Source organism: Eucyclogobius newberryi, unplaced genomic scaffold (assembly GCF_026437365.1).
Source record: "Eucyclogobius newberryi isolate DKJ021-1_F unplaced genomic scaffold, fEucNew1.0.hap1 SCAF_2, whole genome shotgun sequence".
Lineage (NCBI taxonomy): Eukaryota > Metazoa > Chordata > Actinopteri > Gobiiformes > Gobiidae > Eucyclogobius > Eucyclogobius newberryi.
The window spans coordinates 45,500,459-45,521,279 of NW_027315834.1; the positions used below are offsets into that span (position 1 = coordinate 45,500,459).

Sequence of the window (20,821 nt, forward strand, 5' to 3'; positions counted from 1 at the left end):
ATGATACTGATGATAATGATGGTAATGATTATGATGGTAATGATGATGAGAATGATGATGATAATGATAATGATGGTAATGATGATGGTAATGATGATGGTAATGATAATGATGGTAATGATAATGATGGTAATGATGATGATGGTAATGATGATGATGATGATGGTAATGATGATGATGATGATGGTAATGATGGTAATGATGATGATGATGAGAATGATAATGATAATGATGGTAATGATGATGATGATGAGAATGATAATGATAATGATGGTAATGATGATGATGGTAATGATGATGGTAATGATAATGATAATAATGATGGTAATGATGATGATGATGGTAATGATGGTAATGATATTAACTATACTACAAATAGAGGTAGCTAAATACGATCCCTTTAAAATGTGGAGTGCCTGGTTTTTCCCAGCCGGAGTGAATCCTTCCAGGGCCCGAGAGCAGAGGGCGAGCGGCTGTCCATGATGAGGGGCCCCTGGAGCTTTATGATGTGCTCTGTGTAAAGCTCCACCACATGCTTTTGTTTTGTTGTCCTTATCTATTTAATGTGGTGAACAAATATATTAATATAAATAATACCCACTCCTCACACTCACTCTCTTGTGTACAAATGCAAAATACTGCAGTACAGCGGACATGTACTGCACAGAGCATCAGAATATCTCATGTTTGCTGTTTGTAAAGGACAAAGTAGAACACATTTCCTATCAAAAAATAATTCACGACAAATTCAAAACACAGTAATCATTTATTAACATTGTCTATATATAATTAAACATTAATTTAGCCTAATACAGCAGCGTCCAGCACAAAAATATCAGTACTAATGTCCTTTCTTAAGGTGTCAAAGACATTTAAAACAACAAATTCTGAAATACTGTAAACTGTACGGCCGTTACACTGTACGTCAATTAAGAGTTCATTTCTCAGTCACGCCACTCTCCTGGTTTTGTGACGAGGATGTTTCTATAGGATGGTACTCAGCCCACCGGCGCCATCCCCTGATGTAGGACCACTGCCCCCTGGTGGACACTGGACTTGCACTGGTTTCAACGTGCCCTCTTGTTTCGCAGTTTCGGACGAACTCGAGCAGACCCCGGCTGGTTTTTTGTACTGCCGTCTGAGGAGGACGATGACCATGATGACGAAGATGTACGAAGATCCGCTCAGTCCCGTTATCAGACCCAGAAAGATGATCCTGCGAAAGAGCGAAAGCGTTGACTGATTGACATCTATTTTCTGATCTGATCTCCGCGGTTACTGGGCGGTATGAGCACAAAGTGATGTCTTTCGTACCTGTACATGTCCGAGTCATAGATGCGACATGCTCCTCTTTCTCCGCACTTCTTCACAGCCCATTTTAGACAAGTCGAGTCAATCAAGGCTCCGAAATACACAGGGGCAGTAATCCCACCTAGACAAAATATACCGTATGTCACTCGTTTATCAGGGGTGCGACGGCCGAGACCCGCTGACAAGGGGGCTGGACAGAGAGGGGACGCAGTTTGTGAAGTCTGTCCCCGAAGTCTGTCCTCTGCATTTGACCCATCCCTCAATGTCACTAGGGCCACCTGTCAGGAAGCCCCGGGGTCCATCTCCAGGTCTTGTGCTCAGCTTGGTCTGGACTACCATAGCTGTAATAGAGGCGACTGTGACTGACACTTTAGGGTCCAGTTTGGGAACATTTTCACATGTCAAATTTCAAAGGGGCTCTTTTATGACTCTTTTAAGAGTAGCACGTTTGTAACATTAGCCCAAACTCTGTTTCAGACCACATGCTTTCACTGATAAAGGATTGTCTGGAGATCTCCACATAAAAAAACAAACAAACCAAGCTTAACCATACATGGTGGGATCTCGATCTCGGATTGGAAATGTGATTCTTGCCCAGATGTATATTGTACTTGTGTCTTACCAAGTGTCCTTGTTACCAGTATTTCTACACCGAGTGCGAGGGACTTGAGCTCAGGAGCTATGCATCTGCAAGAACAAAGACAAAGTGAACATGTCGTTTAGTCTAAAGTAACTTTTCACACCAAGAACCTCCTGAGAAACGATCTGACTTTCTGTACTTTTTGTACTGAAGTACAACCAGGTCTAAACCAGGCTCATTCCAGGTATAAACCAGGCTCATTCCAGGTATAAACCAGGCTCAGTCCAGATCTAAACAGCGTCCACTGACCTGATGATGACCATGTAACCCGGGGTCTAAAGCCTCCGCTGACCTGATGATGACCATGTAACCCGGGGTGTAAAGCGTCCGCTGACCTGATGATGACCATGTAACCCGGGGTCTAAAGCGTTTGCTGACCTGATGATGACCATGTAACCCGGGGTCTAAAGCCTCCGCTGACCTGATGATGACCATGTAACCCGGGGTCTAAAGCGTTTGCTGACCTGATGATGACCATGTAACCCGGGGTCTAAAGCCTCCGCTGACCTGATGATGACCATGTAACCCGGGGTGTAAAGCGTCCGCTGACCTGATGATGACCATGTAACCCGGGGTCTAAAGCGTTTGCTGACCTGATGATGACCATGTAACCCGGGGTCTAAAGCCTCCGCTGACCTGATGATGACCATGTAACCCGGGGTCTAAAGCCTCCGCTGACCTGATGATGACCATGTAACCCGGGGTGTAAAGCGTCCGCTGACCTGATGATGACCATGTAACCCGGGGTCTAAAGCGTTTGCTGACCTGATGATGACCATGTAACCCGGGGTCTAAAGCCTCCGCTGACCTGATGATGACCATGTAACCCGGGGTCTAAAGCGTTTGCTGACCTGATGATGACCATGTAACCCGGGGTCTAAAGCGTCCGCTGACCTGATGATGACCATGTAACCTGGGGTCTAAAGCCTCCGCTGACCTGATGATGACCATGTAACCCGGGGTCTAAAGCGTCCGCTGACCTGATGATGACCATGTAACCTGGGGTCTAAAGCCTCCGCTGACCTGATGATGACCATGTAACCCGGGGTCTAAAGCGTCCGCTGACCTGATGATGACCATGTAACCCGGGGTGTAAAGCGTCCGCTGACCTGATGATGACCATGTAACCTGGGGTCTAAAGCCTCCGCTGACCTGATGATGACCATGTAACCCGGGGTCTAAAGCGTCCGCTGACCTGATGATGACCATGTAACCTGGGGTCTAAAGCCTCCGCTGACCTGATGATGACCATGTAACCCGGGGTCTAAAGCGTCCGCTGACCTGATGATGACCATGTAACCTGGGGTCTAAAGCCTCCGCTGACCTGATGATGACCATGTAACCCGGGGTCTAAAGCGTCCGCTGACCTGATGATGACCATGTAACCCGGGGTGTAAAGCGTCCGCTGACCTGATGATGACCATGTAACCCGGGGTCTAAAGCCTCCGCTGACCTGATGATGACCATGTAACCCGGGGTGTAAAGCGTCCGCTGACCTGATGATGACCATGTAACCCGGGGTCTAAAGCGTTTGCTGACCTGATGATGACCATGTAACCCGGGGTCTAAAGCCTCCGCTGACCTGATGATGACCATGTAACCCGGGGTCTAAAGCGTTTGCTGACCTGATGATGACCATGTAACCCGGGGTCTAAAGCGTTTGCTGACCTGATGATGACCATGTAACCCGGGGTCTAAAGCGTTTGCTGACCTGATGATGACCATGTAACCCGGGGTCTAAAGCCTCCGCTGACCTGATGATGACCATGTAACCCGGGGTCTAAAGCGTTTGCTGACCTGATGATGACCATGTAACCCGGGGTCTAAAGCGTTTGCTGACCTGATGATGACCATGTAACCCGGGGTCTAAAGCGTCCGCTGACCTGATGATGACCATGTAACCCGGAGTGATCCCCAGAGAGCTGATGAAGGAGCAGAGCACAGACACGGCCATGTAGGACTTGAAGCTCCGGGTGCAGTCTTTGGCGTGTGGACACTGGCCCAGCTTCACGGAGCTGCTGCTGCCCATCGGGTACGACGTGGCCACACAGCTGCAGTTGTTATATAACTGCAAAATAGAAAAATACAATCATTGTGTTTGTTTAATACTTATTAATAGAACCACTGCAATTTACAATTTAAGGATGACAATAATGTTTGTTCTGCCTTCAAGCATGATCAAATATTGTCTGATTTATTGTAACTGGAAATGTTTAAACAATCAAAATAAATCAATCTGTCAAACTAAATGCATTCATAAATGTAAACGTTTTTCATTACACCAAGTTTCAAAAGCAGGTGTAACTTTGCGTATTTTTCCCTCAATAATAGTTATCACACCAATGCAATTTATAAAGTATTCTAACAATTTTGACCCACTTTTTCCCCAGATCAGCACTTATGTTAGAGCGGGAACTCGATCTCTTAAGGGAACAATAGAGGATTTTTTGCCCATTTGAGAACTCAAGTGACTCACCCCCCACATCCCACACTCACCCCCCACACTCACCCCCCACACTCACCCCCCTCCCTCTTATTGTCTCCAAGAAGCCGCCTCCCATCAAACCTCGTGCATGAGCACAAACAGCCGCGCTGCTACACATGCGTTTGTTTATTAGCACGACGGATCGCATCATCTCTCGTCTCAGCAGATTTCCGTCTCTTCTGAGCTCGAACACAGTCTTTCTTTGTGATCATTTTGTACTTTACACTGAAGGAACTCACTAAACACACAGACATATCAACCACGCATGCGCAGCCATGGAAACGTGCCGCTCTCCTGGGAACGAGGCTGCAGGTGTGCAGTAACACGCAGGGAATGATTGACATGTGGGAGATCTACTCGGCTGTCCACGCCACCAGGAAATGAGACTCAGATTGCGCGCCAAAAATCCTCTATTATTCCTTTAAGTGGAAGGTCTCACCACTAAAACTTGCTCTAAAGTAGAATTGATTTGTGTAAAATGTCCAATAAGTCAACACTGCACTGATTCGCTGAGCGGCCCGAAAACAGCTTTTAGTCTGTGTGGAACTTATTTTCTCTGGAGGTCGTAGCATTGGTGTACGCAGTATATGAGTACGTATGTCAATAAAGACTTGTGATTGGTGGCGGTCAGACAGCAGCAGCGGTCACAAACGCAGAACAAGTGCACAGTAAACAATGCAAACTGGTACATTATGATATGGGGTGTTTACAGTGTTCTTGCCGTATCCCGAGGAGCCGATGCAGCCGGCCAAACAGGGGGAGACGTACGTGATGCCACTGTCCGAGCACACGGGGTCCCACTCCTCAGTCGAGCACATGCAGTCACGGTTACAGTCCGAGAGGAGTGAGCCGCCCTGCTGTGCGCCGCGAGTACTGCAGGCAGAGGCGGAAAACTTTGTTACCACAGTTGTTTACAATATAGTAATAATGGGCTCTTATAGAAAAGCATAAGATAAAAGTTCTAATAAAACGCAGCATGCAACATTGATTTAAAGTAGCTGTCACGCTGCTTTCATTTATATTTACATGTATATACTTTCTACATGCTTTATTCAGAGCTGTCCATGCTCTTTGAGGTGAATTGGTCCAGATAATCATAAGTATTTTAAACGGCACATTTTGTTTGCCATCATAAACACATTTTGGTGAGAAACAGACTATGGCCCTGGTTGAAAACTTTTTTGACACGCCTGTTTTAAACTTTACTCTTTGTATTTTCTCATGGGTGGTCCACCATTCGCTTCCTTCATCACGATATATTTGCTTATAACAGCAGGTCTTTTAATTCATTATTCCTGCGAGCGGGGGCAGCCTCTCCACAGAGTCTACCCATAACTGAGATGGGTAGATACATTTAATGCTTGTTTAACATACCAGGCAAACAGTATCATCTCCATGGAGACGAGCAGGTGAACTCAACCTACTTTAAAAGGAATACTATATTTTCTGGTCTATAAGTCGCACTGGAGAGTCTCTTTGGGGGAAATTTATTTGATAAAATCCAAGACTTAAGAACACATTTAATCTTGAAATGCAGTTTAAAATAATAACAGATTGTAGAACATGGTGAATAGGTGTACGTATGCTAACGCTAACACCTTCAGCTACATGACGTATGCTAACGCTAACACCTTCAGCAACATGAGGCACAGACAGAACTGTGGTAAGTGTCTGGTATGTTAACGTAACATATGAACAGTTATTCAGATAACTATAGCATAAAGAACATGCTAACAAGTTTACCAAAGCATCAGTTTTACCCCAAATCACTAAATCCACTGAATTCTTCTTCCTCTGTGTCACTTCTAAACAACTCCACAAACTCCAGAAGTAGAGGAAGTGCAGATTCTTCTTCTGCGTCGCTTAGAGCCTAGAGCGCCCTCTTGTGGTTGCCAGTGTTAAATTAACGAATAATATCACATATAAGTCGCTCTGGAGTATAAGTCGCACCCCGGCCAAAACTATTAAAAAGGTGCGACTCATAGTCCGGAAAATATGGTATATTGAACAGCTTGATACGGTGAACGTGTGCGCTCTGACCCGTTGTACGCCACGGTGAGTCCGGCCACAGGGATGTTGTCGCATTTGGTGCCAAACTGCAGCAGGATGAGGAGGTAGGCCATGAAGGAGGAGGCGAAGGAGAGCTGCGCCCCCGACACCACGCTCAGCTTGTACCTTTTCATCAGCAGACCTCCTAAGAAGACGCCCAGAGCCACAGCGGGCAGGTTCAGCACTCCTGCAACAAGAAACGCAGCACTATCAGCTGTCAGTGATGACTACAACTGGGACTGAAGTTGCATTTGCTCAAAACTGGGACTGAACTGACAGAACCCAGGAATAAACCAGAACCAAACCGAGTCATTAAAGGGCGTCGGACTGGGGTAGGGTTAAAGGGTGCTCTTTCACCCAGAGCCCCGTGCAGACGGGTTGCCATGGCGTGTGGGACCACCGTAATGCTCTGTATCGAGGGCCCGGACAATTGTGCTACAATTCTGTCTGCTTCAGGGCCAAACCAGGACTAGTTTGAGATAATACTTGAATTGCCCTGAACTGTTTTGAATCTGTTCTGTCTGGTGACCTTGAGGACGTTGAAATGTGCCCAGAAAGGAAATGTAATAATGTTACCTATTCTTTTTTTAACTGATAAAACTAAGCTGAAAAATGACAAAGGACTATTGGAAACTAGATCCAAACTCTCAATGTTACAGTTCAGTTTAAATGTATTCTTTTGTATGCATTCCACCGTAGAAGAAACAATACAATACACTGTTAAAATGTCATCGTTATAATTTGGTTAAAAATTTGATTTGGTTGACTAAATGTACAATGGATTTAGTTGAATAATTTATCAATAAGAGCAAACGTACCGTAACCACATACCGTATTTTTTCATAGTTTTGGCCGGGGTGCGTCCTATACTTATATTTATACTTATATACTTATACTCTGGAGCGACTTATATGTGATATTATTTGTTATTTTCACACTTGCAACCGCATTTCATACTCCAGTGCAACTTATATATATATATATTTTTTGTTCTCTACTATGCATTTTTTGGCTGGTGCGACTTATAGTCCGGAAAATATGGCACTACTAATACTCAAATTTGTGATCAACCTTCATTTAACCTGGATGTCTGGATGGGGGATGGGGGGAACAGGAGCCCCCAGAGGTCAGGGTAGTGGGTGGGGGGGGACAGGAGCACCCAGAGGTCAGGGTAGTGGGTGGGGGGGGACAGGAGCACCCAGAGGTCAGGGTAGTGGGTAGGGGGGGACAGGAGCACCCAGAGGTCAGGGTAGTGGGTGGGGGGGGACAGGAGCACCCAGAGGTCAGGGTAGTGAGTGGGGGGGACAGGAGCACCCAGAGGAAACCCACACTGACACGGGGACAACGCCCAACCACCTTTTTTCTAATATCAAACAGCAGTTATAATGAACTTCTTTCACACTGACTGCTAGGCTATGACATTACATCATCATGATCTCATCTGAATCCTTTATTTTCTTCAACGCTCGAAACACATTCATTCAATCATCTTCGCACAAACAACACATTTTACCGATGAGGAAGTTGGCTCGAGACGCCGACTGCCCGAACTGCTGCTCCATGTATTTAGGCATAAACGTGATGAGTCCAACTAGAGAGTTGAACTTCAGGACGCTGCCGCAGAGGAGCAGGAAGTAGGCTGGAGTCCCCACCAGACGCTTCAGCGACGGGAGAAAGGCTGCGCCGACACAAAGACTGGAGGATCAGAACAACACGACCGCCTGATGACTACGCCGCCTGTTACGAAACGAACGCGTATGCGCTGCGTCCGCCCGACCGGGTCAGAACACTCGGAAACTGAAACTTATCTGAGGTGGATAATGGGTTGATATCCGCGCCACTTGAAACAGAAGTGTAATAGTCTCACATTTTATGAATCAGAATGTTTGAACGGTTTGAATGAATGATTCAGTTCGGATTCAAAATGATTCATGTATTTCCCCCCCCTCCAGCTGCTGTCAAACTGCTCATATTATATCAATCCACTGAAGATCATGCTTTACAGTATTACAGTATTACAGTATTAGTATCTACAGTATTACATTGTAGTTTCTATTGGCGCATACAGTATATCAGCCTTGCAGCCTGCAGTACATGTGAAATAAAACCACAATAAACCACTTTCAAATAGCGGAAAATGTAATGTTTGTACAGAAAATGACCATTATGTAGCCTAGTAATCTAGATACTGATGATAACAATTGCAGCTTGAGATCGCACTGCAACTTTACCTTTAGCGATCTCTTTGAGGTTTAGATCTTGCTTCTGGTCCGGGACTGTTTCCGCCGCACATTCAGACACGGTGTTGGCCGTGTCCTCCTGTTTGGGCAGAGAACGCGGCAGGAACCAGAAGGGGATGCTGGAGGTGAGCAGGAGTCCAGAAGAGATCAGGAAGCCCACCCACCACGCCCCGACCCACCGGGAGTCTCTGGGGGTGATCGATACGCCGTCTGAGGGACACAAGGGAAAAGTGGTCCAACAGAGAACAGAGGAGGCAGGTGCAGTCAGGTGATCTACAGGAGGCAGGTGCAGTCGGGAGGTCTAAAGGAGACAGGTGCAGTCGGGAGGTCTAAAGGAGGCAGGTGCAGTCAGGAGATCTACAGGAGGCAGGTGCAGTCGGGAGGTCTGCAGGAGGCAGGTGCAGTCGGGAGGTCTACATGAGGCAGGTGCAGTCGGGAGGTCTACAGGAAGCAGGTGCAGTCAGGTCGTCTACAGGAGGCAGGTGCAGTCGGGAGGTCTACAGGAGGCAGGTGCAGTCGGGAGGTCTACAGGAGGCAGGTGCAGTCGGGAGGTCTACAGGAGGCAGGTGCAGTCGGGAGGTCTACAGGAGGCAGGTGCAGTCAGGAGATCTACAGGAGGCAGGTGCAGTCGGGAGGTCTACATGAGGCAGGTGCAGTCAGGAGGTCTACAGGAGGCAGGTGCAGTCAGGAGCTCTGTAGGAGGCAGGTGCAGTCAGGAGGTCTACAGGAGGCAGGTGCAGTCAGGAGCTCTGCAGGAGGCAGGTGCAGTCAGGAGATCTACAGGAGGCAGGTGCAGTCGGGAGGTCTACAGGAGGCAGGTGCAGTCAGGAGGTCTAGAGGAGGCAGGTGCAGTCAGGAGCTCTGCAGGAGGCAGGTGCAGTCAGGAGATCTACAGGAGGCAGGTGCAGTCGGGAGGTCTACAGTAGGCAGGTGCAGTCAGGAGCTCTGCAGGAGGCAGGTGCAGTCAGGAGATCTACAGGAGGCAGGTGCAGTCGGGAGGTCTACAGGAGGCAGGTGCAGTCAGGAGCTCTGCAGGAGGCAGGTGCAGTCAGGAGATCTACAGGAGGCAGGTGCAGTCGGGAGGTCTACAGGAGGCAGGTGCAGTCGGGAGGTCTACAGGAGGCAGGTGCAGTCAGGAGCTCTGCAGGAGGCAGGTGCAGTCAGGAGATCTACAGGAGGCAGGTGCAGTCGGGACATCTACAGGAGGCAGGTGCAGTCGGGAGGTCTACAGGAGGCAGGTGCAGTCAGGAGGTCTACAGGAGGCAGGTGCAGTCGGGAGGTCTACAGGAGGCAGGTGCAGTCGGGAGGTCTACAGGAGGCAGGTGCAGTCAGGAGCTCTGCAGGAGGCAGGTGCAGTCAGGAGATCTACAGGAGGCAGGTGCAGTCGGGACATCTACAGGAGGCAGGTGCAGTCGGGAGGTCTACAGGAGGCAGGTGCAGTCAGGAGGTCTACAGGAGGCAGGTGCAGTCAGGGCTCTAAAGAGCTCCTAGAGACTGGGCACTATATGAGGGCACTTATGCTGAAATATGGCATTTGCATTGAATTGTACTTTTTGGGTTATTGTGACTTCCTTCCTTCTTTGATTTTCTTTTATATGATTTGTTTTGTGTCTGATTGGATGTGTTTGTGTGTGTCAGGAGATACTGCAAAACAATTTTTTTTTAAAACGTGTAATGACTTGCATTACAATACAACTCTAAAATGGCACCAAACACAATCTTTGGCAAAGATTAAAAATATGCACTTTTTCTAACTCAACAGTTTTTCTCGTAATTTTGTATCTTCTAAGTGTAGTGACCTGCAGATGACCTCTGAATGTTGCAATGGTGACAGGAATGTGGGAGTAAGGTTGTAGCACGGAACTGGAGATTTATGACGTCTCTGCAGAAAGAGAAACTTTGAATGTGGGAAAAAAGGTTTTCCATCAAGCGACTAGTTTTGGTTTGGTAAATAATCATCTGATTGCAGACTTAGTCCACAGTTAGTGTACCACTTTTTTTTTTTTTAATACAGGAATAAAAACAGATCTTTTAAAAGCCAGACAGACGACAGCAGCAACGCCACAACGTGTGACACCGAAACGGTTTTGTAAAGTGTGACAAAGATCAAATATCACCAAATACTAAAGGTTTTGCTCTAAAAAAACAAATGCCAAAGGATTAAAGTTTATAGTTAAACCAGGCCTGGGACAAAAGGAAATGTCTATAACAGGTATAAAGCTGAATTAAACCAAGACTAAACCAGTAAACAAGAGAAAATACATACTTATAATTGGAAGATGGGCTTTTGAATCCAAGGGTCGGACTCTGGCCCTTTGAGACTTACCCATATCCACAAACCCAATGTCGACATAGAGTTTGGCACAAAACGAGCCCAGCAGGAAACCAAACATGGGTCCGAGGATGCTGATGGTCTGGAGACAAGCTGTGGGTCACGACAACAACATCACACGTGCAGTTATTCTATCAAAATAAAGATCTACACGTGAATAAAAGACAATGAAATCAACCGTTGTAATCTTCATCATTAGCAGTAGATCACTAGGTCAAAACAGAAAATGGGCGTTTACAATTAATCAAATATAATCTAAATCAAATTGTCGGTTTGACCTTTACAAACGCACGGGTTCTTGTATTAGTTTAGTCTTTGGCTGTAATGTTTTAAATAATGCTCTGTGAGCCGACGCCCGAGTTGAAAACATACATTTCTTGCTGCCTGAATGATATATACATTTAAAAAGATTATTAGTGCAGAAACAATGATGTACCAATGTAGAAGGGCGAGTTCTCTGCTTGAGCGAAGTCATCGATGTAGGAGATGCCCAGAGGAGTGACCGCGGACTCCCCGATCCCACGTAAGGCATTTCCCAGGAACACGTACACCCACATGGAGGAGCCCGGGTCCCTCACGCAGGCGCCTTCAACACAGCAGGACAGCTCAGTGTGAGACGCAGCAGGAGCCAGAGTCTGTGCATCAAGCGCCAACTCATGAGAACGCAGCAGGAACCGGAGTCTGTGCATCAAGCGCCAAATCATGAGAACGCAGCAGGAGCCGGAGTCTGTGCATCAAGCGCCAAATTATGAGAACGCAGCAGGAACCAGAGTCTGTGCATCAAGCGCCAAATCATGAGAACGCAGCAGGAACCGGAGTCTGTGCATCAAGCGCCAAATCATGAGAACGCAGCAGGAACCGGAGTCTGTGCATCAAGCGCCAACTCATGAGAACGCAGCAGGAACCAGAGTCTGTGCATCAAGCGCCAAATCATGAGAACGCAGCAGGAACCGGAGTCTGTGCATCAAGCGCCAATTCATGAGAACGCAACAGGAACCAGAGTCTGTGCATCAAGCGCCAAATCATGAGAACGCAGCAGGAGCCGGAGTCTGTGCATCAAGCGCCAAATTATGAGAACGCAGCAGGAACCAGAGTCTGTGCATCAAGCGCCAATTCATGAGAACGCAGCAGGAACCAGAGTCTGTGCATCAAGCGCCAAATCATGAGAACGCAGCAGGAACCGGAGTCTGTGCATCAAGCGCCAAATCATGAGAACGCAGCAGGAACCGGAGTCTGTGCATCAAGCGCCAAATCATGAGAACGCAGCAGGAACCGGAGTCTGTGCATCAAGCGCCAAATCATGAGAACGCAGCAGGAACCAGAGTCTGTGCATCAAGCGCCAAATCATGAGAACGCAGCAGGAACCGGAGTCTGTGCATCAAGCGCCAATTCATGAGAACGCAGCAGGAACCGGAGTCTGTGCATCAAGCGCCAAATCATGAGAACGCAGCAGGAACCAGAGTCTGTGCATCAAGCGCCAATTCATGAGAACGCAGCAGGAACCAGAGTCTGTGCATCAAGCGCCAAATCATGAGAACGCAGCAGGAACCGGAGTCTGTGCATCAAGCGCCAATTCATGAGAACGCAACAGGAACCAGAGTCTGTGCATCAAGCGCCAAATCATGAGAACGCAGCAGGAACCGGAGTCTGTGCATCAAGCGCCAACTCATGAGAACGCAGCAGGAACCAGAGTCTGTGCATCAAGCGCCAAATCATGAGAACGCAGCAGGAACCGGAGTCTGTGCATCAAGCGCCAATTCATGAGAACGCAACAGGAACCAGAGTCTGTGCATCAAGCGCCAAATCATGAGAACGCAGCAGGAGCCGGAGTCTGTGCATCAAGCGCCAAATTATGAGAACGCAGCAGGAACCAGAGTCTGTGCATCAAGCGCCAAATCATGAGAACGCAGCAGGAACCGGAGTCTGTGCATCAAGCGCCAAATCATGAGAACGCAGCAGGAACCGGAGTCTGTGCATCAAGCGCCAAATCATGAGAACGCAGCAGGAACCAGAGTCTGTGCATCAAGCGCCAAATCATGAGAACGCAGCAGGAACCGGAGTCTGTGCATCAAGCGCCAATTCATGAGAACGCAGCAGGAACCGGAGTCTGTGCATCAAGCGCCAAATCATGAGAACGCAGCAGGAACCAGAGTCTGTGCATCAAGCGCCAAATCATGAGAACGCAGCAGGAACCGGAGTCTGTGCATCAAGCGCCAACTCATGAGAACGCAGCAGGAACCAGAGTCTGTGCATCAAGCGCCAAATCATGAGAACGCAGCAGGAACCGGAGTCTGTGCATCAAGCGCCAATTCATGAGAACGCAACAGGAACCAGAGTCTGTGCATCAAGCGCCAAATCATGAGAACGCAGCAGGAGCCGGAGTCTGTGCATCAAGCGCCAATTCATGAGAACGCAGCAGGAACCAGAGTCTGTGCATCAAGCACCAAATCATGAGAACGCAGCAGGAACCGGAGTCTGTGCATCAAGCGCCAATTCATGAGAACGCAGCAGGAACCAGAGTCTGTGCATCAAGCACCAAATCATGAGAACGCAGCAGGAACCGGAGTCTGTGCATCAAGCGCCAAATCACAAGAACGCAGAGGTCATTTTGTCTGTCTGTTTTTGGTCATATTTTTACAGACGGATCTAAAAAGAACCATATTTTCCGGACTATAAGTCGCACCTTTTTTCATCGTTTTGGCCGGAGCGACTTATATGTGATATTATTCGTTATTCTCACCCTGACAACCACAAGAGGGCGCTCTAGGCTCTAAGCGACACAGAAGAAGAATCTGCACTTCCTCTTCCTCTGGAGTTTGTGGAGTTGTTTAGAAGTGACACAGAGGAAGACGAATTCAGTGGATTTAGTGATTTGGGGTAAAACTGATGCTTTGCTAAACTTGTTAGCATGTTCTTTATGCTATAGTTATCTGAATAACTGTTCATATGTTACGCTAACATACCAGACACTTACCACAGTTCTGTCTGTGCCTCATGTAGCTGAAGGTGTTAGCGTTAGCATACGTCATGTAGCTGAAGGTGTTAGCGTTAGCATACGTCATGTAGCTGAAGGTGTTAGCGTTAGCATACGTACACCTATTCACCATGTTCTTTAATCTGTTATTATTTTAAAGATGAAATGTCTGTTCTTGGTCTTGGATTTTATCGAATACATTTCCCCCAAAATGCGACTAATACTCCAGTGCAACTTATATATGTATTTTTCTTCTCTATGTTTTCTATGTTGAAAACTATGGGGGGGGAATTGTCCTGGTTTCCATGACAGCCAGCAGGGCAGCAGCAAATATTTTCTTCAACAATACTGTATGTACTATGTGTATATAAATGTGTATTTAAATAGTATCTCAGTGCTGTATCCACATAATGTACTCCATTAATCATAAGGGACATGCTAAAAGTATCAGAACCAATTTCCTTTTGTCATTCGACACAAACAGATCCATAAATAACCTCATGACCCCAATATGATGTTTTGTGTGTGAAAATTCTTTATGTTTCCTTAAAGTCTCGAGCGCACAATACGTTTCAAAAGGGGAAAAAATGATTAAATTTGGCGACAAAAAGCAAAACTCCTCCGCTTTGACTGAAGGCGGGTTCAAAAAGAGCGTCTCCTGCACAAACTCGAGCGCAAATCCAATTATACAAATATATTACTTTTCGTCGTCTTTAATGTGTCTATTTTGCCTTCATTTACATATCAATTCCCATAATAATGATGTCACTGTAATTCAATTTGCGCGACTGTTGTGAGAAGAAACAGCACAATCGTACAGTTCTTCATGATTATTGACACGAAGGAAGGAACAGAGCGATCCTTTATTCACTTTTATAGATCACCGGTCGTCCTGGTAACACAACAGATCTCAATCTCAATGGGTTTTTCCCCTGGTTAAATGTCAGAAGGTTAATACAAAGATATAATGAGTGAAACCAGCATTATGAATTTAAAAAACTTCTTATTAATGATAAAGTCAAGCTAATGTGACAAAAGCCCTGAAAAAAACATATTTTTTCGGACTTTTCCGTTCTTTGGGTCGTATTGTGACATGAATAATCACGATTATTGATTAACCCGGACATCCGTTCTCATCCAATCATTTGACATGAAAAACAGAGGATGAAATGGTCTTTGTCAGTGTGACTGAGCAGAACATGAAGCCATGTTGTCCTCATTGTGCTCTAAAATGGAATTATGACATGGAAAGCTAATCCTGGTGAACAGTTCATAGAGTTAGTCCTGGAATAGTGCATTCCTGACATTGTTGGACTAAAGCCAGTGACCTGTGTTTTTTTTAATCATATTCAGTGTTAAAGTGCAGGACTTTGGAACTTTGTAACTATGTTTGGAATCGAAAAGAACATTCAGTTTACTTCACACAGTATTATTATTGGTATTTTTTTCCTAAATTAACCATATTTATAAAACATGAGGATTGGAGGTAGTACTTGTATTTGTTTGTGTAAGTTTGGGAGCAGGACCACGCCCCTTCCTGCGCCTACACTACTTAATCATCCAGATCACACACACTGGTGTTCATGACTTCGTGCCCCTCCCTCCCGCCCTCTTTTAAATTGTTCTAATTATTCTAATTTATCTCCAGACGGGGGTATCGAGGCCCGGGAGCCTTCATCCCTCATCGCAAGAAGCCCCAAAACGGCATCAACTTCGTACATTCGTGTTGTTCATGTTTCTTCCCTGCCAATGAACACCTTGCATCGTAGCTGGGGGTGTGGTCCTTGTGAGTGAACAAAACAGTTAAATACAAACTACAACTGAAACATCTGATGAAATGTTTCAAACCAGAACTCAAATAATCAAGAGAATATTGGGATACACGTTGTCCTCAGTATCACCCGCCCATAATGAGTAGATTAAATAGATGACACTAGTCGCCATAGTAACAGGCCTATCGCTAGTATCATAGAATTGGAGGGGGCCCCAAAATATCTGTTGACAGCCCTGAATAATGATCTTATTATTTGATCCTCCACAGCTGAATGTATAAAGTACTACTACAACAATAAATACATTCATGAATAAGTCAATACATAAATAAGTCAATAAATAAATAAGTTAATAAATAAATTAGTTAATAAATAAATTAGTTAATAAATAAATAAATAAATATATAAATAAATAAATAAAAATGTTAAAAGGAAATAAAAGGTGCACACAATAAATTAGATAAATTAGATATACAAAACAAAATATCAAAATTAGACTCCTTTAACCCCCTTTTGAACATTTCATATGATGTTTTATTACTTTGGAGAAATGACTACACATTCCTCCTCGTGTCGTTACCTTTGTCTTCTTCCACAGGGGCCCCGCCCTGAAGCTCCGGCTCCATCAGGGGGTCCATACAGGGCACCAGGCTCACACTGTCGTTATGGAAACCCTGAAGCATGGAGGAGCTGTACTCGTACCTGAAGAAAACCACACCGCAGTCGTCAGAGACACTTTAAAGGTGAAGTGCTGAGAAAAGTAATCGGCTTTCACTTTCACCGTGGCATTTTAAAGGAGACGTATTGTTCCATGTGGTATTGAACTGGAGTAAATCATTATTTTACATTTGTTAAATGTAAATGCAATAATGATCTAAAATGGCGTAGTAATAGAAACAGGTCTACAAAACTGCAGAACTGATAAGCCCCGCCTCCTCATAGCCCCGCCTCTTCATAGTGACGTTTCACTGTGACAAACAGCACATGTTTAAGTGGCTACATGACATAAATAACACGACAAGTATCATTCAGAGTCTTCATTTTTGCCTTTTTCCCCAAATGAATATTTGACATGACAGTTGTCGTGTGAAAGACAAACGGTTGAGGGCTGTAAACCACCCGAGCGATGCCCTCATCCACTGAACCACCAGTGAAGATTAAATAAATGGTACAGGGATGTGGGTGGGGATATTGGGTAGGTGAAAACAGTGAAAACAAATGATGAAGAAACACCTTATAACAAGGTTAAAAACGTTTAATGGCTGAAGGTTGAATATGGACAGAAATAGATTATTTTATAGAAGAAATAATAATATCTAGTGCTAAAGAATAATTATTAATTATTAATTGATTATTATTTATGAATTGATTATTGCAGGCCCTGCTGTACATGCACGCTATGATATTATCTCACATACTGCATGACATCAGGGGCCCAGGCATCATGGGTTCACTTTACCACCAAGCTATACAAAATTATGGATAGAAAACCTGTCCGATTTCACCACTGCCACATTCTCGAGAATTATAATTTATTAAGTTTTGAAAGCTTCAGTAACCTGTGTTTTCTTAAATTATGTTTCAAATGTATTAATAACTTGGCCCCTGAACAATCAGTACATTTATACAGAGACTAAACAGCAGCAGTGACAAGAGGCTCCTCAAACCACAACTGTCAGATCCCACAGAGCAGGACGTCATTTAGACAATCATCCTTCTCCTTTAAGAGCTGTAAACTCTGGAATGCATTATCCCCTGAAATAAAGTGCATCTCAGAAGTAAATATGTTCAGCTCCAAGTGCAGCTGAAAGAAAATCAAAACTGTCCCCACCTGTAAGTGTTATGAACGTGCACGAGTGAAGAAGAATGAGTTGTGTAGATGTGGATTTATTTATAATACTGGAAATGTGTTTTGATGCCTTTTATATCTGTGGGGGGATTTAGAAAAGCCCAACCAGGGACGGGAGATGAAAATTAGCTCTGGCTATAAACTTTGTGCATCACATCGGCTGCAAGCTTTGTTTGTAACTGTGTATGATGCGTTGTCCCTGTCAAATAAATAAAGTAAATCAAAATAAATGAATAGAAATATTTGGACCAAACCAGGCGAGGCAAATGTAGCGTGAAACACAATTCCTAGACAAACTTATTCAATGTTTTGCTTTATCTCGAATGGCATGAAACGTATTGATCTCATCTCCATAGAGACGGGTCACACCACCAGGCCAAGGCTTTTCAGCAGTAAAAACACCTTCACTTGATACATACATCTACCAGAGAGACGAGTCTTTACAACATCTCCATGAGACGAAAGGGGACGACCTCCACTAGAAATGTTACCTAGTGCGCTTTAAACTAATACTAAACAAGAACTGAACCAGGACATCTTATTGTACCTGTCCCAGTGTTTCAGAGCACGTACCGTCCCATGAGGAAGTGTGTGAGTCCCGTGAGCAGCGCCCCGACGGACATCAGAGTGCATCCAGCTGCAATGAGCCTGGGACGGTGCAGTTTGGCCCCAAAATGGCTGACCACGGCTAAGAAGAGCAGGTTGCCTAGCGCACAAAGAGAACACTTCAGAAGTTGATGAGCACATTATTGGATGTTTTCAGCTCCGGGGCGAGTACCCATTTCAAAGCTGCCGTCGATGAGCCCGACGTGGGAGCTGGAGAGGTCGAAGCGCCTCTCGATCTGAGTGATGGAGCTCTTCATGTACGATCCAGCCAGCGCTTTGGAGAAGAACACGAAGGACAGAGCCATGATGAACAGCTGCAGGAACAACAGAGGGAAATATGAACAGTTATGATCAAATATGAGCTATACTTTGACAATACAGTTACAATACGGTTACGATACGGTTAAGTGGGCAATTATAAGTGCATTCTGCTGTTGCTCCAGTTACAGCTTCAGAGTTAGAATGTGCTTTGGTCGTGTTGTGTTGTGTGCGTTATTGTTGTGTGTTAGGGCTACACAATATGTCGCAAAAAAAGTATCGATATCGCAATCAATATGGCAACAAACTAAATATGTCGCAATAACACCAAGATTCTCGATCCGACTGAAATGAGTGTTTTTTTTGTTTTTCTTAAAGGTTGAATGGACGATTTTTTGGCGCCAAATCCGAGTCTTATTTCCTCGTGGCGTGGACAGCCGATTAGTCCTGCCACGTATCAGTCATAGAACTCACCTACCGCTCACCTGCAGAGCCTGGTTCACCTGCAGAGCCTGGTTCACCTGCAGAGCCTGGTTCACCTGCAGAGCCTGGTTCACCTGCAGCCGCGTTCTGGCTCGTCCCCATGAGAGCAGCACGTTTCCCTGTATCTAAGTGCATTGATCTATCATCATATAGTTCCCTCAGTGTACGGGACAAAATTAAGACTGAGAAAGACAGTTCGAGCTCAGAAGAGATGGAAATCTATGGGAGACGAGAGATGATGTGATCCGTCGCGCTAATAAACAAACGTACTTCTAACCGCGAGGCTTTTCTCTGCGTCCGCACGGGGGGGGGGGGGGGAGGGGCACATGTTTCTGCTTGAGTTCTCAAATCGGCGAAAAATCGTCCATTACGCCTTTAATGAAATGAATTGAATTTAGTCTCAGTCTCAGTTTTCAGTTGAGCTTTTATTTTGACAGAGTTTGACTGACGCACTAAGGCATGAAAATATTTGCTCTAATATAATGAATTTAATTATTTTGTCAAAAAGTATATTCAAATATCACATGACTATGGATATAGCAGCAATCATTTCCAATATTGTGCAGGTCTATTATGTAGTTTGAACGACCAGTTCTGAGACTATGGATCAATCTGAGAATAAGTGTAAAACTGTGAGTAGGAAACAGAGCTGCAGCTGTGAGCCACAACAAGGGGATTTTCTGTGTGAACCGCCCCATTCGCAGCCGATTGCTGATATTTGAGCGATTGCAATCACATTCAATATCCAATACACGACTCGCAATACACGCTGGAGAGTAAAATGACCTGGTGAACGGCTCAGACCTGATCTTTGCAGCATTTGAAGTGTCCACACATTTTGGGCAAAACACCAAAATGGCGACGGTGCGTTTGAAGTGAAAACAGACAGGGGCCTCTCCGAGACTCATGTTTTTCATGTTTTTACTCATTTTTATCGCAATGAAACAAGATACAGTGACACAACCCACACATGAGTCACATGATGGTAACTGCTCTGTGACCATTTGCTCGTCCACTGATGTCGTTGCATGGTCAGAAATGTTCCTCAGTACGGTTTTAAATGTAGCACACGTGTATTAAATTACAGGTTAAATTACAGTGCTCAAAAACACCTTGATAAACATGCATTCTTACTGTGAGTAGTTTCGCCTCTCCACGGATCTGGCCTGATGGACACTTCATAACAGTGTTTGTTGGGGAGATAACTCCGGACTGAGTGGACTGTAGGGTGCTGGTTCTGGTTCGTAGGAGTCACTGCCCGAGAGCGCCGGTCAGAGCACTACTGGAGGCCAGGAATGAGGATCGGAAAGACGAGAAGAGACGAGGTGCTGATGGTAGCTTTTTCAGGCTCACAGGTCGGCACAGAAGACGAAGAATACCATTATGTTGTTGTTGTTGTTGTTGTTGTTTTACGGCGGTTGGCATCCGAGTGTTGCATTACCGCCACACACTACCCTCTTATATATGCCACCAGGAACAAAGCCGGAATGTAGCTTCTATGTTGTGTCATCAAGGAAGAACAAAGACGGAACAACAGCGATGGGGTGGAGGGAAGAACAAAGGGTGAAATGCAGTGATGGCATAAGGCACCCTGCGGTGCTGGAGCGCGGCATAAGGCACCTCTAGGGGTCACCCCATGAACTACATGGGGCGAGAACACAGGAACACAGCCGCCCCCAAATGTATGGAATACATTCGCTCTAAACAAAGGCTGCTGCACCACGGACTCCTCAGGCCGTCGGCACTTCCTCTTCATCCTGGAGGGCTGGCAGCAGAACCAAACTCGTGAGTTAACGTTAGAGTCCTTACATAGTATCGGTAA

General features: G+C 45.5%; 1 protein-coding gene across 1 annotated transcript; it reads right to left on the reverse strand.

The window, feature by feature from the left end:
- Positions 1-984: 984 nt before the first annotated feature.
- Positions 985-18,566, reverse strand: LOC140367178 (solute carrier organic anion transporter family member 1C1-like). The gene is made up of 13 exons (XM_072453532.1): positions 18,431-18,566; positions 18,226-18,358; positions 16,384-16,505; positions 11,494-11,643; positions 11,052-11,150; positions 8,717-8,935; positions 7,999-8,163; positions 6,477-6,672; positions 5,147-5,309; positions 3,835-4,019; positions 1,934-1,998; positions 1,315-1,432; positions 985-1,216 (listed from the first exon to the last, which is right to left on the reverse strand). Exons 1-13 carry the CDS (start codon positions 18,561-18,563, stop codon positions 985-987), a joined length of 1,980 nt encoding a protein of 659 aa, XP_072309633.1. The 5' UTR covers positions 18,564-18,566.
- Between the last annotated feature and the right edge of the window lie 2,255 nt (positions 18,567-20,821).

Excerpts from the sequence above, each read along its gene's own strand:
- LOC140367178 (XM_072453532.1), bottom strand. The coding sequence starts at position 18,563 with ATGGCTCTGTCCTTCGTGTTCTTCTCCAAAGCGCTGGCTGGATCGTAC. Across the intron at positions 8,164-8,716 it reads CCTCAAAGAGATCGCTAAAG|CCTTTCTCCCGTCGCTGAAG; the intron begins GTAAAGTTGCAG and ends GTGTCGGCGCAG. Across the intron at positions 5,310-6,476 it reads CTCACCGTGGCGTACAACGG|TACTCGCGGCGCACAGCAGG; the intron begins GTCAGAGCGCAC and ends CTCTGCCTGCAG.